This window comes from Octodon degus, unplaced genomic scaffold, assembly GCF_000260255.1.
Source record: "Octodon degus isolate 3935 unplaced genomic scaffold, OctDeg1.0 scaffold00048, whole genome shotgun sequence".
NCBI lineage: Eukaryota > Metazoa > Chordata > Mammalia > Rodentia > Octodontidae > Octodon > Octodon degus.
In genome coordinates, this window is record NW_004524624.1 from 11924808 (window position 1) to 11950610 (window position 25803).

At 42.1% G+C, this 25803-nt stretch overlaps 1 protein-coding gene and 1 pseudogene across 1 annotated transcript in view; one reads left to right on the forward strand and one right to left on the reverse strand.

The window, feature by feature from the left end:
* LOC111817063 overlaps nucleotides 1–1447 on the reverse strand; it is an 8282-nt pseudogene extending 6835 nt beyond the window's left edge.
* Nucleotides 1–25803, forward strand: part of Eml6 (echinoderm microtubule associated protein like 6) — a 275911-nt gene that overhangs the window by 176505 nt on the left and 73603 nt on the right. The window contains exons 17-23 of the mRNA XM_004632420.2: nucleotides 3419–3519; nucleotides 6410–6612; nucleotides 9734–9845; nucleotides 10080–10207; nucleotides 18197–18338; nucleotides 21239–21391; nucleotides 22266–22397. Coding sequence (XP_004632477.1) covers nucleotides 3419–3519; nucleotides 6410–6612; nucleotides 9734–9845; nucleotides 10080–10207; nucleotides 18197–18338; nucleotides 21239–21391; nucleotides 22266–22397 — 971 coding nt within the window. The remainder of the gene's footprint in view (nucleotides 1–3418; nucleotides 3520–6409; nucleotides 6613–9733; nucleotides 9846–10079; nucleotides 10208–18196; nucleotides 18339–21238; nucleotides 21392–22265; nucleotides 22398–25803) is intronic.

Consider the following 25803-nt stretch of genomic DNA (forward strand, 5'->3'; position numbering starts at 1 on the left):
CCTGGATGACCTGTTCCCTGGTACTGTGTACCAGGATGCGAGGAAGATGGTCTTTGTGACCGGAGCACTCCAGTTGCTGAGACCCAGATGTCACAGGAACATGTGCTGACCCGTCTTCTTTCTCTTGGTGGCCCTCCTCAGACACTCTCTTCCCATCCACTGAGAGATCTGCAGGGCAGGGACCTGCACTGGGCATCCGCTGAGCCCCTTTGCATCCTGGCTGAGGTCTCTGCCATGCATCAGGCCCTGCCTCAAGCCTTGGGCCTTCCCAGAGCCAAGGTCTGGGTCAAGCAGGTCCTCCTGGCATCTGCCAGCTTGGCCACCAGCCGTCCTTGTATAGAATCTGGCTCCTTCTGATACTGGGCCAGTGCTTCCATATAGTACTTCAAGGCCTGGTCACACTGCCCCAGTCTGGCTTCAGCAGCCCCAAGCAGTCTGCAGGGAGTGCAGGTAGTTGTCTCTGGCCACCCTGTGGTCCCTCAGCTGACTCAGTGTGAAGGCCAGGCTAGCTGCAGCCCTGTTCCCACTGCTGCCCCACAGAGCCATGCATATCAGCAGTCTTCTGGTGAAAGTCACAGTCTTCTTGACAGTTGTCAAGGACATTGTGGGCCATCCCCAGGTTCCTTAGCATGATGGCCTGCTCTCCTGGTTGCTGGCACATGGGCAAGGCCTACAGGAAATACTCCACAGCCAAGGGGAACACCTAGAGCTGGGAGTAGCCCAAGCCTAGGTCATTTTAGAGATGCACTAGCAGCCTCTGCTTCGTGCTCATCTCAGCAAGTGTCCAGCTCTCCTCCAGTGCCTGCACCACCTCACCTACCCCGTGCTGCCCACTCTTCAGCATACACCTGGCTACAGCCCCTAATGCCAGTGCTGCGGCCCGGGGCTGCCCTGCTTGGGCGTAGGCCTGGCTTGCCTTCTTCAGGCAGTGGACTGCTTGATCAGGCCACCCCAGGGCCTGGTAGCAGGCTCCCATTTTTGCCTGGGCTTCTCCCTGGTCACCCTGTGGCTGGTAATGCCCCAGGGCCTTCTGGTACCAGTCCAAAGCTTGGAGCAGGTCTCTGAGGGCATGGTAGGCCAAAGCCACATTGAAACACTGGTCACCATGACAACTGCCCTGGGCCTTCTCTTCAGGCTGGGCTCTCAGGAGCAGTTCAAGGCCTCTGGCTGGGTCCCCAGTCTCCACATAGGCAGCCCCCAGGTTGAAGGCACAGGCCCGAAGGACAGAGGTATCCCTGACCCGTGGGGCCTTTGAGGCCAAGAGGAAGGCCTTCTGGAAGCTGACCATGGCCTCATGGCTCTGACCAGTCTAGAGGGCCCTGTGGTCGGCCTTGGTGAGGGCTTGAATGCTGGCCTCTTGCTGCAACCATTTTCTTTTCTTCTTGTTCTCCTGGCAGTTGGAGGGCTCAGGCTCCTGGGGTGTGTCCTCTTGGCTGGGGGAAGACATAGGGCTCCTTGGTTTTCTCCATACATGTTTTTTCTGGAATCCATTTATATGATTTTGATTTGTTATATAAGAACAGAGAATTGTTTTAAGTCTACTTTCTATCACATTGCTATATTGTATAATTGTTACATTTATGCATTGATATTTTTGTTGTTGTTTAGTCCTCTCTTTCACTATATTTTCCAACTGATTATTGTATGTATGAAGATTTTTTTATTTCATATTTAATTTTCTGAAACTTTACTAAATTACTTTGTTTGTAGTCATTTTGCATTATTTTCTCTTGAATTTTTAAAAATCATAATTATTTCATATGTAGGTAGAAGTAATTTTACCTCTTCCATTTCAATCTTCTTTTAAAATCATTTATTTATTTATTTACTTACTTACTTATTTGGTGCAGGGCCTCGCTATGCAGCTCAGACTCATAGTGATCATCCTGTCTCAGCCTTCCCAGCACTGGGATTACAGGTGTGCACCACATGCCTGGTTTCATTGGCTGGCCCAGAGCGCCTGGGGTTCCAGTGCTGGCATGGCATGTGGTACCAGGGACAGAACCCAGATTCTTGTGCTTGCCAGCAGACATTTAACTGAGACTGGCGAGCTATCTCCCCAGGCCCATTTCAACCATTTGCCTTTTAACATTTGAAGTTGTGGCTCATTGCATTAGTTAATATATTCAATTCAGTATTGCATGTGAGTAGTAATAGTCTCATTCCTGAATATTGGGAATGCCATTAAGTAAAAAACTGACTTTTGAGCTCACTCGCACGAATACCACGAGTGATCTAATGTTCCAGCGTGTTCTGTCTTTAAGAAAGAACAGTGGCGTGCCAGCCATGGAGGACAGGCCTGCATAGAGTTGTCTTGAATAAGCCTGGGTACCTCAATGACAAAGAGAGCAGGAAAATAAAAATGTCCGAGGAATAAATCTGAACCATCCTTTACTTCTTTAAGCATTTTTTTTTAAAAAATCATGAGTCAGAGGTTTTTGTCAAATAATCTTTCAGCAACTGTGAAATTGTGAAAGCACAATTTTTCTCCTTATATCTATTAATATAGTGAGTGGCTTTATTCAGTTTAATGTTGAACCATGTTGCATTTGGCTACAATGTACTATTTTTAATGGGCTTTTAGAATTCTATTTGTTAATATTGTGATAGCATGTTAAGATTTTTATAACTACATTAGTACAGTATGTCATCAATCATGTTCTCTCTGTTAATAGATGTTTTATATAAAATGTTAAGATTATCAAGTAGTGTGTTAGGACTAGGAACTCTATATTCTAATGTGATGACTCTAAATTCTGAAAATAGAAATGTCCTTGACATTGGGACAGCAGGCTTATAATCCTGGTCTATGATCTGGCCTTATTTTATAAAAATAAAATTCTGCTTCTGGAGTTATAAACTTTAATTTCTAAATGTGTAGCATCCTCAAGTGTTTTGAATTAGTAGATTACATCCTTTCTCTGCACTTTGCCGTGGGCCAAGGGCTCTCATTAATAGTGTACGTTTTTCTAAGCAAAAACTGTGTCTAAGATGAAGTGATAACTTCCATAGCAAGAGTGGTACATCTGAAACTTGTCGTGACTCCTACTGTAGTGTTTCTCCCTTTCTACACAAGATCTCCACATACCCAGGATTATTTGCAGTCCTACAGTGGTAGCATTAGTTTTATATAACAGGGATAGTCTAATACACTTTAAAGATTCTATTAATTTGCTTAAACTGTAAGTAATAAATTTGGTAGTAATATTAGGGTAAGTAGAGAGAGCTCAAAATGCACATAAAAGCCAAAGCTTATTATTTTCCTCTAGACTTCTGTGTACATTTTAAATCATTTTCTATTTTAGTTGTCCCACTAGATATGCTTAATAAAAGTTATATCAAATGCATGTTTTTCATATAAAGCTCTATACCAATACTTCTGTCCAAACTAGAAATGTTTTCCCTTTGTGTCTTACAGAGGACATAAAGATAAAATATTTGTAGTAAAGTGTAATCCACACCATGTTGACAAACTGGTTACAGTTGGGATTAAGCACATCAAGTTCTGGCAACAAGCAGGTACTGTCATTCTGGGTTTATTGTTTATGTAACAGAGCTTTTTCCCAGGCAGGTTGGGGGTGGGGGACCATTATCACTATGTGGCTCGTGTATCTTGCAAATTAAGATGAAATGTACCTATGAAATATTCTCTCCCAAGTTTACTTTGGACTGTTTAATGTCTAAGCTGTGAAGCTTAAAGTAGCACATGATCCTATGCATATTCAACAGAGTCTAGAAAGCCCTGGAAAATATTCTGCTGTGAAAATAATGATTTTCATATTTAGTCATCTGTTCTGAAAGCAATAATTATATTGGATGACTGAGCAGGAAACAATCATTTTCATTGAGTGAATACAGTTTTGAATATTATGAGAGTTCTTTTATTAATCTCCCAATGAATTTAGCATAAACCCTGGCTCTGCACACAGAAAGTAATCAAAATAAATATTAGTGGATTATATGTTGATAATAGTGATAAATAAATAAGCATGGCCAGGTGTGAAAGAGTATCTTATTCTTCCCAATAATAAGTTATTGTTCCAGTTGTTTCTGAATACTTAGCTTCAGCTTTGGTACCAAGCCCGATCTCCCGGTGCACAAAACCAAACAGGGTACTGGTTCAGTTTCTTGTTTTTAAGGGACAGATGATAATCCACAACGTGTTGAGAGTGAGTCTGTGTGTAACTGTCCTGGTGAACCTCATCTTAGTCACTATCTTGTCACTGGAGCACAGTACACAACACCTACAGAGTGTTGTGTACACCTTTAGAGTAATTTACAGAGTGTTGTGTACACCTTTAGAGTAATTTATTTTGGCTTAGACTGAAGTCCAGCAGGGAAAACTTTAAATCCTATAGTTCCATGTCCAGCACTGGGGCAGACTGTGTGGAATGTGAACTCCAGAAGGCTTAGCCAGACCCACCTCTATGGAATAATTAGTTGCATTTCTCATGGGCTAGCTCTTGGGGTGCTCACAGCTGTGGCTTTCTTTAGCATATGTTCCATTTTAATGTTGTCACCAGCTTCCTAGGGTATCAACGGCACTTTTGGTTTTACTTGCAACCTTTCACACAACTCCTTCAGGTGCACACTGTCTGGCCTCCAAGACCTTCTTCTGAAATCTTGATGGAAATCTCCATGGCCCCATAATGCTTACATTCCACATTACTATAAAATTAGCACCACATAAAGGATGCCAACATCTGCTACTAGCTTGAGCTAGTCAGGCCCCCTTTGGTCATGGATGTAGAGAGCTCTGAGGGCATGAATGGCTGAACATTGTGAAATAGATCCCAGAAACCAATTCCCTAGCTGGCCCTTTTCCAATAGAAGTCTGATGGGCTGTCGTCTCAAGTAAAGACATTACGGGTCCATCCAGATAGCTCAGCAGATTAAAGCACCTGCTTAAGCAGACGCAGGTACTGGGGTTCAATTTCTTTCTAGCGTGCTGTGCTGGGTCTGCCCCTGGGGTGTGCTAAGAAGGTGATTGAGACTGGGTGTGGTGGTGCACACCTGTAATCCCAGCGCTTGGGAGGCTGAAAACAGAAGGATCACTACGAATCCAATCTGTGTAGTAAGACCCTGTAGACCTAGTACTAAATACATTTTTAAAAAAGACATTACAATCTTATGCTCTTAAACCAGCAAAGGGTGCAGTCTTGCTGATTTCTGAGATGTCTTCAAGACATTTTTTCTATTGTTCTCTTGTAAAGTACTTGGCTTCTTTTTAATATTAATCTTTTTAGCAATCCTGGGCTGTTTTGCCCCAGTTCTGTAGCTGCTCCTTTTCTGATAGAACTGCTGTTTTCACGTTTGCTTTTTACTCATTAGTTCACGATAGATGGTTAAAAACATCCAGGAATACCACAGACTGAACACTGTACTTCCTTGAAATTTCCTTTGCCAGTGGGTCCGCTGACCTTAATCTCAGTCTCTTGCAGTCTCAAAACATGGGCACAGTGAAGACATATTTTTCTTCCAGGGTATAACACACATGTCCTCTAGTCTAACAGCTATTAGAATTCTTGTTCCTAAATGAAACACTCAGCCTGGCCCATACGACTGTAGTAGTTTAGCTCGTTCTTACTCAAGCTGACATGTCACAGTGACAGTCACAGAGCCGGTGTCTCAGCAGTAATCAAAAACTGCCAGGGAAATGGATGGGCTAGGGAACAAATCTGATTGTTTTATCCACTATACTACTTTGTCATACATAACTGTTGTCTTCTTCCCAGATTTTTGTGATAAAAATTGAGGGAGAGCATATAAAGCAGTTTTCTATTTTACATAGATAGTCCTATTTGGTTGTTTACTCATGGTACAGAGTTGAATTTAGAGGTTCTCTACCACTAATTTGTACCCCTGCCCTTTGTAGCCTTTGTGTTGAGACAAGGTCTTGCTAAGCTACCCAATCTGCCCTCAGACTTCGAATCCTCCAGCCACAGCCCCCAAGTCATGGGAATGTTTTGTACATTCCTTTTGTCATTGTTCATAAAGCTTTCCTCACTCCTCAGCACATAGTGTCTTCTTTCTTTGGCTAGCATAGAGCTTGCTCTCAGCCTTGATAAGCTGTGCACCTTAGATTGAGGTGCTTGCTGTGGCTTCTCTAGCCAGGTTCTAATAGCTTGATGGCAGGAACTCTTTTCTTTTCTTTTCTTTTCTTTTTTCTTTTCAAAGTAGGAACTCTTTTCTATTCATTTTTATATCTCTAGCACTAGACTCAAAATATGAATTAAATAAACACTGAAGTATTGAAAGAGTGGGTGAGAAGCCCTCTTACGATCTTTTTGTTTATCATATTCTCTATCATTTTTATATGCTCTGAGCTTTTTTCATTAGATTTAGTCAATCTACATGCTAATAAGAAATACCAACTTTCTAAGAGTAATCAATACTCTGTCTACTGCAGGTGGGGGTTTCACCTCTAAAAGAGGAATATTTGGAGGTGTTGGGAAACTGGAAACAATGATGTGTGTTTCGTACGGGAGAATGGAAGATCTGGTGTTCTCGGGGGCAGCGACTGGAGATATTTTTATTTGGAAAGACATTCTGCTACTGAAGACAGTAAAAGCTCATGATGGGCCTGTGTTTGCTATGTACGCATTAGATAAGGTATGGTATGTTTTTAGAATTATTTTCCTTATCAGCTCTATAAAATTACAGTCTTTGGAGGATGTCTAAAAGGAGGCCTGAATCTAAACATAGTCCTGTCTGAATGGGGAAGGAGTCATCAGGGAGCTGTAGTCAAAGCATATTAAGGAGGGAACCAAATGGTTTTACATTTTGAGTTTTGTTAATAATTATTTCTTTATGTGCAATTTCTCTACTCTTCTTCATACTCATGCTTCCTACTTCTCACCCCTTCAGAGCCCCATAAGAAACGTCAAGATAAATATGGACACACATTAGCAAAAGAATCCTGAAGTATATTCAGGGCTCTCTTCCTCTTCCTTGGCACAATGGGCAGAAAGCTGAAGTGGCAAGAGTGTTATCCCACACACTGATTTGTTAGGGTGAGAATGTGTGTCTGCCCTGCACAGACAGGTTGGGCTTCCGGGGGGCATTAGCATCTGCTCGGGCCGCGTTTCTGCTGCAGCTCATCTCACCCGTGTCTGCCAGCTGCTCATGGCCTTGCAGTGTTCCCTGACAAGGCTGCATCTAATGCGCAGTGCTATGAAAACTTTTCCAACCAACTTGCCCACAAATGCCCGGAGTTTTTATTCCTTTCTAACCTGCTGGTGGCACCAGCCATCTGTGTGCTCCGGTCTCCAGTCCGAGCCCCCCAGTGCACATAAGTAAGCCCAGCCTGAGCTTCCATTTGTCTATCACCAGTAAGTGAGTTGATTCCACAAGAAAAGCAAATTCTTCTTAGAACAAATACAGTAGAAATTCTAGTGGTGAAGCTTTTACAGATCTCCCTCAACTTATGAGCTATGTTTAATAACTTTTCAGACGTAGGACCAAGGCATGCTGTTCAAATTTATGACCCGCCACACAGATTTATAACTAACTTTTTGTTTGGTACAGGTCTATATATTTTATTGATAAAACCTCAATGTCTTTTTTTAATAGTATGCCTTATTTATATGATACTTAATTTTGGTAGATTTTACGGTACATTCCAGAACTGCATGCAAGAATTATGCAAATAAAAGCATAGTCATCAAGTTGGAGTTTCCTTTGACCATTTCTTCTGCAAATTGTAGTGTACATATTATATACAGTTCTTCATTTAGCAGCCAGTTTGATTAGTGTCCTAGTCAGGAACAGAACTTTATTGGTAGATGGGGAATGTCTGTATTTTTCTGACAAATATGTTTTTGGTTTTACTGCAAATGTTACAAAAAATTAAGCAGCATGCAAAGTTTGTGTAGGCCTAATTGATGTGGTGTAACTTGGCTAATCTCTTCTATTCCTTGGTAAGCCATCCTACAAAATGATGAGGGGAAACAAGGACGTTACAATGTTATATAAAGATTGAATCTCCTGGTTACAAATGCTGTGTAGTTACACTAAGTACCCAAGGGGCATTGCTCCAGCACCCTCCTCCCCATGGATTGCAAAATCCAAAGATGCTCACATCCCTTGCATACCAAGGCATAGTACAGGTATTTGCATCTACCCTTTGTGCATCCTCCTATACACTTTAAATCATATTTAAATTACTTATAATACAATATCAATACTATGCATGTCACAGTTCATGCCTATGGCATGGCAAAACCATGGCCTGCCCTTAACCAGCATCACCTCAGCATGAGAGAGTCTTCAGAAGACAGCTCTTAACAGAAGCTTCTGTAGCCTTTTATTAGTAGAAGCGAGAATAAAGGACAAATCTAAATGATAAATTGGAGCATGAGGAGGAGAGAGCCAGAACATTCGTTCCTTAAAGCAATGTGCTTTGATACTATTTGGACTTGTGGTCCTATAGGTTATCTTATAATCTCTAAATATAAGTTTCAGGAGATTTGGGGCTGTGGCTCCAAAAGTCCTTTCTCTTTGCATATCCTTCTCATACACACCTCTGGTCAGTATTCCCACATATGTAAATAGTTTTAGCTCTATATCATTTAGGGAATAGACAAGAAAAGAGCCTGTATATGTTCAGGAAGCGTGCAGTGTTTTCTTTTCCTATATTTTCAATCTGTAGGCGCCAAATCCACAAGTGCAGAGGACCAACTATAATAAGAATATTTAATGTAGTAAGCTCCAAAATATTACTTCTATGTAAGCCTCATTGAAATGCATTAGTTAAAAGTGTGAAAAAAGAATGAACAACTCAGTATTTTTCTTGAAATAAAATCTTCCAAGAACAGTTGTAATATATGTCACCAGAAAGGAAAATTAGTGATGTTAAGAAATAATAAGCCTGAACTGGAATATAAATCAACTTTAAAAATGTTCAACATATTAAGCTTTTTACTTTCTATAATTTGTAAAAAGAAAAAAAAAATTAACCTGAAGCAGACTTACTGTGGAAAATCTATACTGAACAAATCAGCGGGATAGTTTCATTTTATGAAGTACTTAAATTATCCTTAATAATGATGTTTTCTTATGGCAGTAACTAGCTACCTTAAAAATATTTCATCTGTGTGTGTGTGTGTGTGTGTGTGTGTATTGCACACACATACACACGTGTAGAACTGAAGATGGACTCCATCAATCACATGTGCTATACAGGCACTCTATTACTAAAGCTGTACTCCCAGACCTTAATGATGGGTTTTTTTTTTTTTGTTTTGTTTTGTTTGGTGGAACCGGAGGTTGAACTCAGGCCCTTGTTCTTGCCAGGGAAGCGCTTATTCCACTGAGCCATCTCCCCGGCCCCATGATTGTTTTTAATTGTGATACTGATTCCAACCTGTTTGGTGGATGGATGGGAGACGCCAGGAGCTCTGCTAGGCTTCAAGCCTCTTCCTGTCCCCCAGGAACTGCTTCTGGTCAGGAGCCTCAGCACAGAACCACCAGCCATGCCTGCGCCAAGCGCTGACCAGCGGTCTGAGGAAATTGCAGTAGACTGGAATGCGAGTGTGCTTAGCCTTGCTAGAGAGAGATTTCCATAATGTACCATTTGAATTATGTTAGTTTTTAGTCTTATGTACTTGGGGAAAAAAAAATCACAAAGCTGTCTTACCCAAGGGGCAATTCTTTTGGGGTTGGGTGAGTTACTGTCATTTAGATGTGTATGCAATACTAGACATGTGTGTAATCTGTGTGTGTGTCTTCTCAGGGCTTTGTAACAGGTGGAAAGGATGGAATCGTCGAGCTCTGGGATGATATGTTTGAAAGATGCCTGAAGACTTACGCCATTAAAAGAGCAGCATTATCAACTAGCTCAAAAGGTGCCACCTGAATATGCAATAGAAACCTTTCTGTTCACAGGATTGGAGAAGAGAGCACCAGCCTTGTTGTAGCAGCAGTTCACATCTGCTTGGTTCTGTCCTCCACAGTCAGGACTCTCAGTACAATGTTAGGAATAACTACCTAGGATTTAGTGCTTTGAAACCATGAAAATTGAATTTATGCTAGTAAGCAGTCTTCTTCTTACATTTAAATGCATCATTTCCCCTTCTCAGGCCTGCTTTTGGAAGATAACCCTTCAATCCGAGCCATTACTCTGGGACATGGACATATCTTGGTAGGAACAAAAAATGGAGAGATTCTGGAAATCGATAAGAGTGGCCCAATGACACTGCTTGTTCAGGTACCACAATTATACATGTTTTAAACCACATTTCATGTCAGGACTGGGACTAGGATGAGGTGAGGGGCACTTGTGGAGCAGAGCTTGTGCAGCAGTTCCCAGGGCCGTGCAGGCCTCCCATTGCTGAGTAACACTTGGCCAGAACAAGCGACAGCATGTGTTCTCCATCCGCTGTTGTCAGGACTGGGAGTCTGAGCACCGCTCTGCTTAGGCTTCACATGGTTTCGGTCTTGCCTGAGGCAGGGGGAGGGAGGAGGTTCCTCCATACTCTCTCAGCTTGTTGGTAGAACGCCTTCCTTGAGGCTGTAGGATGGGGCTTCTTTTCTTACCAGCTGTTGAGCAAAGGCCACCCTCAGCTGGAGGCTGTGCTTACTTCTTGGTATAGAGGGTTTCCAGTGGCCACTTGCTTTTCCAAAGCTAGTAGGCAAGAAAAAATAGATGGGACAATATCATATAACAGGAGGCCTGACCCTAGCTCAGTACTTTAATGGCTGCTTCCACAAAGCTGTCAGCCTCAGGTTACTGTGGTTCGATCCCCACAACACTCCAGCCAGCCAAACCTGCCCTGAAGGCATTTGGAGAGAAAAAAAAAGTCATGTGACAACTCTATCTGCATATAACATTCCATCATGAACATTCGGTCACTTTCACTGCATTGTGTTGGTTGGACACAAACAGGTCATGGCACACACAAAGGGGGGTGATGCGTCAGAGAATGAAAGCTGTCCCTTGAGCATACCTATCACAGCCCACCTCTGGCTGCCAGTTATGCGTGTCTCCATGACAGGCCTTAGCTCATGATCATGCCTCTTCGGAATTCAGAACCTTGACATCCAAGTCAGCTCCTTAATCTAGTTGGTCTGTGAGGTAGCAAGGTGAGCTGTGTGTCCTCATGACCACGGTGCAAAAGGTTTTTGGTTTTGTTTTGTTTTTTGTATTTTAGGGACGAGTCTACAGGGTGTTCAGGGTCTTACTACTAGACCAGACTCATAGTGATTCCTTCTGTTCCCAGCCTCCCAAGTGCTGGGATTACAGGTGCGCGCCACCATGCCCAGTCTCAATTGCCAGCTCAATGTGCCCCGGGGTCAAGGCCAGATTGAACCCCCAGCCCCTGTCCTGTGCCTGCCTGCTTGCAGGCACTTTAACCCACTGAGCTATTTGGCCGGCCCACAAAAGCTTCTTTAAATCAGGTGCCTCTCTGCCCTCTCAACCTTGCTGCCCATAACCCCGCACGTTCTCCTTACCCTCCCTCTCTCCTCAAGAATCATGTTTAGAAACCAAAAGGCACAACCATAGAAACTATTAAACTATGAAATTAAGATGACCCATATGTGTTTTTGTTTTGTTTTGTTTTTTGTTTGCTGTTTTGGTATGAGGGATGGAACTCTGGACCTTGTGTTTGTTTGTGCTTGTTTTTAAGTTCCTCTTCTTACTCATGGGAGTGCTGAACTATGCTCAGGGGAAGAAGCAACATTTGAAACTCATCAAAGTATCTTACTTCGTATCACACAGAACAATTTTACAAACAGAATATGTTTGGCATGTAAACTGTCTGCTTTAAGCAAAACACATTTTACATGTGAACATCACTTATCCTTAATGGAAGACAAAACAAAACTTGTAATTTCTGTCTTCATTTGAGCTAATTTGTGAGTCTGGTAATTCTGCTGAATTCCAACATCATAATTACCAAATCTACTATCAAAACATAATGATTCAGTTTTTAAAAAAGAACTTCTAAATTGTCCTTCCTTTAGGGTGAAAGGAAATCTATTCTTTACTCATAAATTATGACACTTAGTTTCTATGGTTAAAACAAAAAACAGTGCAAGAAGGAGGAGCTTCTGTCTGCTCAGCCAGTGGGCGCTTGTGTTGTTTTAGTTGTATTTAACTTGTTTAATAAATATCTTTTTTAAATTAAAAAAAAGAATCATATTTAGGTAAAATCAGATCGGTGAGACTCAGTGAAATGTTGAAAGAACAGAGGAATGAGAACATTTCATCTCAGGGGCAGAGTAGGCAGGTGGTGGCTGTGCGTAGGTGAGTAACCACGCAAGATCTGGGCCCATTTCCTTGTGCCCTTCAAGTTATTTCTACCCTGTGTCACTTGCTGTCCACTCCTCTGTCATATAGGAATGCCAGTACTCAAATTAAGGGAATGCCATCTTGAAATAAATGTGGGACAGTGGTGTGAATGGGTCTCAGAGCCCGCAAGCCTATCTTCAAGTGGTGCACAGACCTTACCAGCAGGTGAAGAGCTTGAGGAGGGGTGAAAGAAGTGAAAAATATCTGCCTGACTGCGTGAGCTCCAGGACTCGGGCAGGTCCAGCGTGAGAGCTTCACCCCCTTCTTGATCTGATCCAAGCCTGTGGGCTGACTTCGAGATGAATTCCACAAGCCCATGGAGTGGGGCCTTCTTACAAGCTGCAGCCGGAGATCAGGTCGGCGCATGCGCAGTGGTAGCATTGGCTCTGTTGCAAGTTTCCAGAAATCCGAACTCCCCAGCCCTGGAGATCCTGAATAAGAACAGAGACAGCTGGATGTGCTGACACGCATGTCATCCCAGCTGCGCAGGAAGACCACAACATCAACCTGGGCAACTCGTAACTAAAACAAAAACTTTAAAAGGATTCTGGGGCTATAGGAGAGTACTAGAAGAGCACTAGAGTAACCCTAGTTCTGATCCCCAGTGCCATGCACACTGAGAAAAATACTTATTTAAAAAACTGTTAAAACAAATCTCAGAAACTATAGCTAAGTGTGTAGCCAGCCACGATGTGAACCCTGCGGGAGATGCATCCGGGGCACGTGACTTTCATTCACTGCTGTTCTCCTTTCTGTTGTGCTCTTCCAAACAATTTTTTTTTTTCTGGCCAGAATTCCTTATTTAATATTATTGGAAAGTACTGATGTATTTTAGCCCCCTAATGTTTGAGAGCTTACATTTTTTCCATACATGCGATATTATATAATAGGTATACTAGAAAAGTTATATGATTATATGCTTTAAATGATGCTACATTTTAAAAGTAAGCAAAAGTAGTTACTTATGTTTAAATGTCTTAAGCTTGACGATGAAGGCTTTTCACTTTTTTTTTTTGGTGGCGCTGGGGATTGAACTCAGGCCCTTGCGCTTGCCAAGCAAGCGCTTATGCAACTGAGCCATCTCCCCAGCCCCACACTTTTCACTTTTGCTTCTTTACAATCCCATTCTTTCCTATGTTTGTTTCTCTTAGTCTAATAGTAAAAGTAACCTCTGCTGTCATTTATTAAGCTCTACACTGCAGGAAGTACTGTTGTACAACATTTTTCTCTCCTCTGCACAATAGATTCACTAAGTTAAAATTAATTTATAGGTAAGGGATCCAAAGCCAGTGAATTGCCCACTGAGAGCTTAAGAGCTGAGCCAAGACTCAACCCAAGGGGCGGGGCGGGGTGGGGTGGGGCGGGGCTGAGTTGGGTTGGTTTGGTTTGCTTTGGTTGTGTCTTTATTGAGATGAGGATAGACGTATCACTGTGTCATTCATGCTGGCCTTGAATTCACTATGGAACTCAGGCTGGCCTCAAACTTGAGAAGACCCTCCTGCCTCCGATGACGGGTGCCAGTCCAAGGTGTGTGTGAGGTATTGGCCCTCTCTTTGTGCTCCAGGCTGCCACCCCCATGTTATTTAGCTGTTGATACTGCAGAAGGCTGTGTCGCAAGTAGAGCCCTCAGAGCTTCAGGAGCTGAGCAGGTTGCTAGAACCTTCAGTCCCAAGGTCAGTTTCTATCTTCTCCTTCTTTTTTTTTTTGGTGAGTACCACTGCATTTATTTTCCTACAGCTAATCTTTCTGTAGCTTCAACAAATTTGCCTTAAAGTGAAGCACAAGGTTAGAGCTGGACAACTTGGCCCTTTATCTTCTTGTCTTCTCCCAGTTCAAAGCACTTGCACCTCTTAATGGCCAGGGTTCTCTTTGATGTGCAGTTGGGCTCCACACATGCAAGCCTCAGCACAATCTTCTTTGTCCATTTAGCCTTCTTCTGGAAGATGGGTTTCATCTGCCCACTGTAGCCACTCTGCTTCTGGTCGTAGCACCTCTTTCCTTAGGCATACAGGGAGTCCTTGCCCTTCCTATACTGAGTCACTTTGCGAGGCTGATGCTTGCCACACTTCTTGCAGAAAGTCCTTCAGGTTTTAGGTACATTGACCATCTTGGTGGTAGAGCTGTCTATGCGATGAAAACAAGAAGCCAGGCGACCTAACCTGTGGCCTCACACCACTTGTGCTACACAGGAAAGGCTATCTTCTCCTTCTGTGAGTGCCATTCTGATCCTTTTCCTCCAGCACCTCCCTTTCATCTTCTGTTCTCTCATTTGCTGCTTCCTCCCAAGTAGAATTCATAGTTGAATGGTGCTGGAGGGCTGCTGGTGAGGTTTGCCCTGTAGTCTGTGGTGTGCATGGTAGAGTAAGGGTGTCCTGCTCACCTGGGGCTCACAATCCTGTTCAGAGAGCAGACAGACTCAGAGACGATGGCTAAGAGACCATGGCAACAGGTCATGATGGATTGTCACCTATCCTGCTGTGGCAGGGTTTCAGAATTGCACAGCCAGCAATACTGTGTGTTCCAGTACGCTTGAGGTAGAGTCTGTTGTTTGAGCGGAGGAGTGCTAGTTTGGAAGAGAAGGATAAAAGGCATTCAGTGGATTAGGAAAAGTTCCATAGAAAATAATCAACTCTGAATATAACCAGCTCTGCTTTGTGCTATTTCTGATCAGTTTTATGGGTGGTGGTTAATGAAGCAAGATCCAAGGCCTATTGCCTTCTGCCATTTGGGCTGTTTCTATCCTGCCTCACTCACTGTCCACTTCTGTGGCATATCAGCATGCAAATTCTCAGATTAAGGGAGTGTGGTTTTGAAATCAGTATGGGGCAGTGGTTTGAGTGGGTGCCCAGGCCTGCGACCCTGTCTGCAAGTAAAATGTGCAGAGGGACTCGGTCATAGAAGGCCCCCAATGAAGCCAATATGGGGGGCTATGGAGGTGGATGTGTGACCTGTCCTCTGACTGTGACTGTGGGGGGAGTATCTGATGACTAGGAAACTAGGGGTGTAGAGTACCTCCAAATCTGACAAATGAAAAAGATCTATACTGTTCAGCTCCATGTTTTCTCAAACTCTTGGTTGCTTTGGGGATTTTGTGTCTCCTACCAAATTACTGTTTTGCTCGACTAGCTTTCCAGTTAAACTGGAATCATCCCGCTGCTCCTCAGAAAGCCATGTGTTCCCAGGGCACTGCCTCTACAAACACTTTTCAGATGGTTCTGCATAGTCCTCCTTCATGTTTCACAGAGCCAAGCCTTTCTGTAATGAGCCATCCTTCTTTGTACTGCTTTATTGGCAAATTATAGAAATCAAATTTATTTTCTTCCTATTAAGTGTTCATTGTAAAACAGATTGCTTTATCTCAGTTATTGTTTTAATTCAGTCAAATGTGCTTTTGATAGGGTATAGGTGTGTGGAATTAGTCCAGAGCATATTAAGACCTTTTCAGATTTCTTTCTCTCTTTCTTTCTGTCTCTGTCTCTGTGTGTGTCTCTCTCTCCCTCCCCACATCTCACCCATCTCCCTCTTGCCCTCCCTCCCTCTGTGTGTGTGTGTGTGTGTGTGTGTGTGTGTGTGTTTTGGGGATTATTAGGGATCAAACCAAGGACCTTGTGCATGCTAGGCAGTTGGTCTACCACTGAGCTATATTTGCAGCATTTTTATTTTTTAAATTTTTTAAAATTTTATTGAGAAATAGCAATGAGACAGTTTCAAAACTGATTAATAGGACAGTTGAAATAATTAATACATTGTACATTGTTATCTTCTTAGTGATTATGCGTAGTACAAGATACAGACAGGATATCCTGTCCAAACACTATTAGTACAAATCTTTCTTCTCATTGAATTAAGCGAAAGTAGCTGTATATCTATCCTAACTATTCTGTATATACAAATACAAAATGATCCTTCCATTGTATCCCCTTTTTTTGTTTAGTCCTGTCAGAGATGGGTATTCCATTGGCATCTAAATGTGATAGATGCATGAATTCAGCAAAAACAATCCAACATAGTCCAGCAGTCCACAATAATAGTGGGTTATCTGCAGAAGTTGTTGACTTGAGCCTTTCACAGCTCAGCATAGTAATACGGCTTTTTTTTTGTATACCTCACTTTTATACTTTTCTGCTGGATCGTTAAGACCAAGATAAAGCAAGACCTGTATAACAAGAAATGTAACTTTTGTATCTGTTAAGGTCAGCCAAGTACCCTCAGGATTTGTCCTGTAACCCTGTACCACAGTTCGCAGGTCATTTCTCAGTGTCAGCCATGTGGATGAGTCAAGGCCATTGCTTGACCAATTTGCTCTCTGTGAAAACCTGAGAGAATGTTTTCTCTCCCTATGACTCTCCTTAGGCATACTCTATGTCATCAATCATGTTGCTCTTTGGCCCCATAATCTCTTGATGAGAAAATTTGGGACACAACTGAGTTACATGATGTTACAGTATAGGTTCTTCTATGTTCTGAGTCTTCACTGACCTTGAAAGGCTAGGGCCAAAATGTTGGCTGTCCTTGCAGCCCTTCTATTTCTCTAATTTTTGGTCTGCTAACTTAGGTTGTTAACTCTCCAGAAAAGAAGTTTATTATTACCCTACAACATATGCAGTTGGGTTTAACCTCAACTGAATATCTGTCTGAATATCAAACATCTTAGACGTAACATGGAACAGGTATTTTCCATCAAGTATTGATATGTTAAACTTTAAGTCTCTACAGAATATGGAGATAAAAATTTTAAAAATGAAAAATATTTAAAGAATATGAATAAACATTTACATATTTTTACACAGAAATTTAGAAATCTAACCATATACAGCATTGTAGCAGGACAGTCCTGTGACTTTTTTTTTCTTATGTCTTTTTTTCATTTATTTCCCTTTAAAAAAAAAAAAAGCAAGCTTTTACTTGTGAGACAGTATGGTAATAATTGGTATGTCATGACAAGAAGTACATATTTAGAAGACCAGAATGACAGGCATTCCAAGTGTGACCTTTCTATTACACATTGCTGTCTTCAATGCAGTTGCTTGGTTCACAGGTATCAGCATGTATAGTTAGTCAGGGTGAGAATCCTACCATTTAACTGCTAGTTTCAAAAACCTGCTGATGTTTCTCAGGATCATTGCCTTAACCATCTTGTGCTATAAATGTATGGCTTTGCCCCTGTCCTGTTTCCCAGCTTTTCTCCTTGCCCTCTCCAGCATTTTTACTTTGAGATAAAATCTTGCAAAGTTACCCAGGCTGACCCCAAATTTGCCATTCTCCAGCCTCAGCTTCTTGGATAGCTCAGATTATATAGGGATGCACCATCATGTCTGGCTCCTTTTACTTTTCTGTTATCCATTGTTGCCACACAGACCAATTTGTGAACAAATGCTGAACCTAAATTGCACTTAGGATGCCAGAAATGAAAATTTAGATTTATTTCTACTCTGCCAAATGCTATTGAGGCAAAGTAGTAAACTTGTGTAAATAACAAGAGTATTGCTGTCTAACTCTGTCAAATAGATTTCCACTTACATGTGTTAGAATATGAGTTCACTGAAAGAAGTGGTTTATGTCATTTTGAGTGAGCTATTTGCTTGGAGGTTCATGCATACTGTGAAATTTCACAATTCACCTGGATGTTTGTTTCTGAAAGGGAAGATATCTGGTACCACATAAAGCCTGTAAACAACATGCTATATTTTACTTTCCAAAAAACTGATTTAGCATCAAGTAGGGTCAGCTTTACAGCCAAGTGCAGAACTTTTGCGGTGCAGTGATTTTGGGCTAAGGACACTACCATTGTGTTTGCTTTGTACTTGAACCTGTTTGGGACACGTGGTGGACTGTGCCGCCGGAAGTGATGAAGAACTCACTTTCTCAGTGTGCGCTGAGCTGTGTTTCCGTTTCCTCTTCCAGGGGCACATGGAAGGAGAAGTCTGGGGGCTGGCAGCTCACCCACTCCTGCCCATCTGTGCCACAGTGAGTGATGACAAAACACTTCGGATCTGGGAATTATCCTCCCAGCACCGTATGCTGGCAGTCCGGAAACTCAAGAAAGGTACCCAACATCGTCACCATATAGGTCTGTGAACGTGTTTAGGAGCAGCAGAATGTGTTAGCATCTCTCATTCACTCACCTGATATTCTCAGAGAGCATCTGCTAGATGCTTCCAGAATACAGTGGGCAATGAGAATTCAGAGTTCACTGTAAAATTAAAACTAAGCCCAGGCAGTGCCTTTCCAGAGGATGCCCTGATTCAGCGATGCCTTAGGTTTAACGTTCACTTTCTTTTTCTTGTACTGCACAGACATTTGCCACCTGGGGGCAATGTGCCCTTCCTCATCTCATGGAGAACGTGGGAGTCCGTTGAACATGTCAGCTTGTAAATAAAATACCCTTTTATCTTTATGACTAGCAATCTCCAGAACTTATTACTGAAAAATAAAGGTCAATTATAATAGAAAAAATACTATCATACGATAAATGTGTCAAATATATGTGCACTAGAAATAAGAGGTACACTAGGAGGTGGGAATGCAGCAAATATTTATTAAGCAGTTTCTGTGTCATGCACTAGAGGATCCCAAGATGAACTGTCCCTTCTCTCGTGTCAGAGAGGAACAAGATTTAAGTGCAGTCCCAGTAACAGGTGGGCCATTCAGATTGGGTAATTTGAGAAGAGTCTAAAAATGGGACTCTTTATAAAGAGATGAGTAAGATATGAAGAAGTGACCAGGGCAGTGCAGTACTGTGCAGCTGATAGTGCAGGCTTCATTACCAGCCATGGACCTAAAGAGGCAAGAGGAGGAAACGACTGCTCGAACCTTGAAAGTGAGATCTATGTCAGTTAGCAGCTAGAGACTAGCTGTGACGTCAGCCTAGAGCCCCAGCCAGCAGGCAGCGAGGGACTCTATAGGCAGCAGCTGACTGGACAAGCACTCTGGCTTCCACTCTTCCCATCTCCTGCCATGCTCCCATTTGGCCTAAACTAACCAGCAGCTGGAGACAAGAAAGCCCCTTGATATTCTCTACCCAGGCCAGCCTTATGCACAGAGCAGGTGGAGAAAACAAAGAGCGAATGGGAAGGGTAATTGAAGCTCTCTACCATAACAAGGTACCACAGAAACTCAGAGGCAACCTGCTACCTGGGGCTGCTTCATTAATCATGGAGATAACCTGAGGTCTGAGGATTTCTGAGTTGATAAAATTCCTAAGGCAAGAAAAGATACTTGTAGTGAGTGGTTGTATAAGTCATGAGAGTAATACCTAGGGGAACATAGCAAATGAAAACAAGAACTGAGACAACTGTAGCAGTGGTGACAGCAGCTGGTATCTTAGAGCCAGCGAGCATGCTACCACTTCACTTTGTCAGCATGGAAACTCAGTGAGTAAAGCCATTGTCACTACACCTTCAGATTAGGAAACTGGGGCATGAGATACTTAATAGTTGGCCCAAGATCAAACAGCTAGGAAGTGTTTGTACTACTTCCTAGCAAGATAGCCCCAGGGAGCAGCCCTGTGACACTGTGGATGCTGTCTGCCCTGTCACCGTCACTCTTCTCTACCTCTAAGTTCTAGGGCCTCAGGAGATAGTGGAGCTAGGATTACAACCCAGGTCTGAGTCCCAAGCCATCTACTTATCCACTAAAGGGCTGAATCATTTTGGTCACAAATATATACTGGGGAACTGAAACCAGGTCCGGACTGGAATGCCAATGAACTTTATTCCTTAGGTTAAAAATTAATTCAAAAACAACTATTAACGCATCCTAGACAGATGACAGTTCAATTCAAATTATCCATGTATCCTGGTATAATTATTGCTGGGTTTGTGCAGTAAGTTGTAGTTTGTCTAATCCTAGTGGCCTCCCCTCAAGGGCAGACTTATTTTTTCCTTATGCTACCAGCACCATGATGGACTCAGAGTAGGTAAACCATGCTAGGTGAGGAAAGGAGATTTCCTTTCGATGAGTTGAGGCCAGTATGCACATGGCCCGGGACTGTGAGGCGTGGCAGGAATCTGTGAAAGTTCAGTCTGAGGTGCCTCAGCACAAGGCTGTGTGGCCCCCACCCTTGGGGCCATGGGACAGCAGCAGTGGTGGCTGCAGTGGCAGTGTTCTCCTGTAAACTGGGACAATGATCATGCAACTCTGTGATCATATAGGAAGCTTTGGGTTATACAATTTAGTTGACTGAATTGTATGATACATGAATTCTATCTCAGTAAAGCTGAGAAACATAGCAGTGGCTATATTCTTGATTCAGCTTCTTGTTATGCATACTCCTGGAAGTCTATGCTTCTCACACGGAAAAGTTGCCCTGTGGCCCTAAAGGGAAGAGAACACATGGTGTGTTCACATTCCCATGCCAGTAGTGGTTCATTTCCAGAGACCCCAGAGAGGCCTGTCATAGTCCATTCTTCTCATGATAGAGGAGGCAGACCCCAAATCTTTTAGGTCGAGAATTTGCATATTGTAATCCATGGAGCAGAGAATTGGAGTAGCTAAAGGAAGAATGAAGCTCTTTAAGTAACATAAGTTTGTTTTATAAGGCGTGAAATTTGAAAAAATGGTGCCTAAAAATTTTATTCTAGAACTCAAGTTCTGGAGTATGTCCTCTTCCCTTAGAATCTGGGTAGAGGATATACTAATTTTATACTCCTTCCTCTGCTCACCCCGCTTGTTTTTTAACAGCTCCCAGAATTCAGATGCTAGGAAATGAGGGGATAAAGCTTACAAAAATTGGAAACATATTTTGGTATTATGATCATTGTCCTTGGACACGGGGGTGAAGACATCTTAAATTATGCAATTTTAATTCTCAGTAATAGAATAATGAGGAAGACCCAGTCACGTGACCTTTTGAAACAGACACGTGCAGACGTCTCTCTATCTCCACTGGATTTGTGTGGCAGTGCAGTGCTGGGTGACAAGTGTCTTTTGTGGCTTCCTCTGTAGGTGGAAGGTGCTGTGCGTTCTCCCCAGATGGGAAAGCCTTAGCAGTCGGCTTGAATGACGGGAGCTTCCTGGTGGTGAATGCTGACACTGTTGAAGACATGGTCTCTTTCCATCACAGAAAAGAAATGATTTCTGATATTAAATTTTCAAAAGGTGACAATGAAAGCAGATGCTTTTGAAAATATCCTAGCCTTAGAGCTCCCCAAAATTATGAGAATGGACTATTTGAACTAACTGTTCCTTTCAATGAACTAATAGAAATTACTAGTACATTTATCTTAGCTATCTTGGATGTCTATCTATCTATCTATCCCTTCCTTTTCTTTTTTTTCTCCCTTCCTTTTTTCCTTTCCTCCATCCCAGTTGTTATTTCCTTTTGAGCAGTTTCTTTCCCTTTCATTATATCTGTTGTACCTTGTGGATTTTGTTTACTGTTTTAATTTCTTGCACCAGAGAGACAATACGATGTTCACACATGTGTCTTTGGTTTACTTCACCTATGAGTATGGTCTCTAGTTGCATCCATTTACCTATAAAGGCCTAGAATTTATCTGTCTTTCTATTTGAGTAGTATGCCATCATATACAGATAGCACATCCTTTTCATCTATCCCTCAGTTGATAGTCTTGTGGGTTCTTTCCAAGATTTAGCTATTAGAAATTGTTATTCCCCAAACATGCTATTTTGTTTGTTTTCAGTCCTTCTGGAAAAATACCAGAAGGGGGAAAGCTGGGTCAAATGGGACCTCCAATCCTAGTTTTTTGAGGAATCTCTACATTGATTTCCACAGTGGTTGTACCAGTCTACACTCCCACCAACAGTGGAGAAGGATTCATTCTCCCCACAGCCCTGCCAGTATTTATTGGTTTATTTTGTGATAATAACCATTTTTTTCTAGGGAGAAATGGAATCTTAAAAAAAGTAAAAAATGTATCTTTCACCTTTACCCTACTTTAAAATACTAAATTTATGAAATTAAATTCCCATACAAAAGTTTTTGGTGTTAACAACATGTTTTTCTTTATAGATACAGGAAAATACCTTGCTGTGGCATCTCATGATAACTTTGTGGACATTTACAATGTACTTACAAGCAAGAGGGTTGGCATTTGTAAAGGAGCTTCTAGCTACATTACACATATTGACTGGGATTCTCGAGGTAAAGCATGTTGTGGCTTGTAAGGTATCATTTCTATTTTTTTTTTTAATCAATCTCCATTCATATGTTGTTTCTGGAGAGAATGGCAGTAGAGTTTTACACAAAAATATAGAAATAGCCACAGCAATATAAATGGCTTCAATTTACAGTCAGGAAGCAGTTGCTGTTAACACGTGGAATATATTTCTGTCTCTTAAAATTATTGTTGATATTACACAGTTTGGGTTTGGAGACCACTGAAGATACACGGTGATTCTTGTTCACATATAAGCTACCATCTTGCCTTTGAGCTAATCATATTCTGTCGTTGTCATGGGTCTCCTCCTCCTTCCTGCTTTCCTGTTTCTAAGCAAATAGTCACCCTCTGGAGAATGGTCCCAAAAGACTTTAATAATTTCATCTTTAATAATTTCCTTCCACAAAGGTACACTGAGCTTGCCTAGAGTATGTTTTCTCTCTGAGGGCTCCAGCCTACCCACCAGCCTCCTCCTCCTCCAAGTCATCCCCACAAAGCCCACAAAGACTTGTCTGTTGTTTAGTACATCTAGCTTCTACATCTGCAAAGTATTATGCCAAGATGTAGAAGTGAGACATGGCTGCTGCTCTCTGTGGCATTTACAGTTTGGTGAGGGAGACAGCACTGTGCTGAACTAATCTGAGAACACAGATTGGGTAAGCTATAGGGGTAAGAAGTGGTGAGTCATAGGGGAACAGATGAGCCTGGGCTCAGGATGGGCCCCCACCAGCATCCAAGTGGGACATATGTGCTATAGGTTGAGTCACTTTTAGATCCTGCCTCAGAGACTTGGCTGATGTTAGAAGGCTGCAACAAGCATTTGGGAATGGGCAGTGCCCTTGTCAAAGAAGGCATAGTCCATTGAGGTAGAAGATCACAAAGTACAATGTGAGACCAGAGAAAAAGGCTCACAAGGAACTCACAGAACCTTTGTAGAAGGAGTAGCCTTCCAGGAAGATCTTTAGGGGCTGGGGATTTGGCTCAGCAGTAGAAAGCTTGCCTAGCAAGCTGGAAGCCTTGGGTTCAGTCCTCAGCACCAAAAAACAAACAAACAAAAACCTCCACTAAGATCTTTAGAGATGATCAGAAACTCACCAAAAGGCAAAATCAAGGCAGGGTATTGCAGGCAAAATGAACATGGTCTGCAGAGCTGTGAAGGTGGGAGGAGCAGGGTGATTAAGAGTAGTGCTGAGTGGCCAAGCTGGGGAGAAGAAAGGGAGTATGGACTGGCAGACCAGAACAGGATGAACAGAGATGCTCACACCATGCTAGGAAGCTAGTGGTGGGCTCCATTCTGTTGGTGCTGTTTAGAGTGGCACACTACCCACCGTGTAGAGGGCAAGTGAACCTGCATGTGAAGAGAACCTAGCGTGAACTGCAGAGAGGTGGTGAGAGCCTCAGCATGACTGTGTTGGAGACACCAGCATAACTATTTCAAGTATCCCTGAAGTAGCAGTGGCAGACCAAACCTGGCAGTGATGCCAGGCAGGTTTGTAGTTGTGGCTGGACTTGCCGCCCTGGAATTTGGGTTTTATTTCAGCTTGATAACATGCAGAAGCCTTACAGAGTACAATACATGGGCACATAGCATGAGATTTACTGTAAGAGGAACATTATGGCTTGTGTCTTGATGTCCCCCCAAAGCCTCATGCACTCCCAGGTAGGGCTTCTTCAAAGGTGGCTGGACCTGAAATGTGTGATGCTAGGATTGATTCATGGTGCACTGCTAGGATCAAGGATACTAGGATTAAGAATGTGTTACCCACCCTACTTACCCTGGATAAGATACTGGGATAGAAAGACCTGTGGTCGTCCCTTGTTGCTTTGCTACCTTCTACCTGACATGACTGCTTCTGCTTTGCGATGCCTGTCTGCCATCCCACTCTGCCTTGGAGCCAGACAGTTATGGACTGAAACCTCTACAAACTGGGAGAACTAAACCTTTTCCCCCACTCTAACTTTGAGTGTCAGGTATTTTGCTTAGCAATGAGAAAAGTAACTAAGACAAGGTACAAGTGCCAGCAAGGGCAAAGGGAGATCAGATAAGTCCCTCTCACTTTGATGTCAGGGCAGTGCTGGCTGGCCACAGTGCCAGGCATTTGGCTGGCATGGTGATTGGCAGGACAGTGGTGCCTGGGAGTCACCTAGAACTGGTGAGGCTGAACAGATAGTAGCTGCTTCTCAGACTCCCTGTCAATATTCTCTGCTGCTTTGTTGTTGGTGTTGGTGTTTAAGCAGTCATTTCTCCCTTTTATTCTCTTATAAGGTACTTTTAATTAGAAGGTACCATACTTGACACCTGACACAAAATTCTACCACTATAATCACTATTAGGAGGTAAAAACCTGTTGCTATCTTTATTATGAAGTGAAGGACCAAGAGAAAATGGGATTATGAAGAGTAAGTTTTTGTTTCAGAATTTTTAAACAATTATATTTAATTGTGCTAAGATATATATAAAATTTATAATTTTAATCATTTTATTTTATTGTTTTTTGGCGGAACCAGGGATTGAACTCAGGCCCTTGTGCTTGCCAGCGAAGTGCTTATTCTACTGAGCCATCCCCCTGGCCCCAATCTGAGTCATTTTAAACAAACTCAAGACATCCAGTTCCTTCACATTGTGATGTGACCATGATCACTACCCTCTCCAGAACTCTATCTTGTAAAACTGAAATCCTATACCCATGGTACATGGTAACTCCGTTCCTCTGGCACTGATGCCCATCCTTCTGTCTGTATGAATTAACTCTAGGTGTGTCATATTGGAGGAATTACACGGTGTTGTGTTTGTGTAAACTGTTTCACTTAGCCAGACCTTCTCAAGGTTCATCCCTGTTGTAGCATATGTCAGAATTACCTTCCTTTTTAACACTGAATAGTTTTTTACTGTATATATATATATATTCCACATTTTTATGGGTTCATCTCTTGAGAGATAGTTGGACTGCGTCCATGTTTTAGCTCTTATAAATAATACTTCTCCGCATGTGTACACACATTTCTACAAAAGTCTCCTTTTCAGTTCTTCAGGATACATAGCTACCTAAACACACAACTCCTGGATCATGTGATAGTTCTATTTTTATTTATTTTATTTGTTTGCAGTATTTTTAAAATTTTTTAATAGATTGCAAATTCAAAATAAATTATTTACAAACATAAATGAATATAACAATAAAAACTGTCCAAAATAGAAATGAATTTACAGGTCAGTCACAATAGTTCACTGTGTCAAAACCAAGAAACTTATATTCATATAATTAGAATTCTCAAAGTAGAAAGGAGTAGAAAATAAATATTTAAAGATTTAAAATTTCTGAATTTAGTTCAACTTATAATACCACATTTCCAAGGAAAACGAACCTTTTGCAAAGACATTTAAATAAA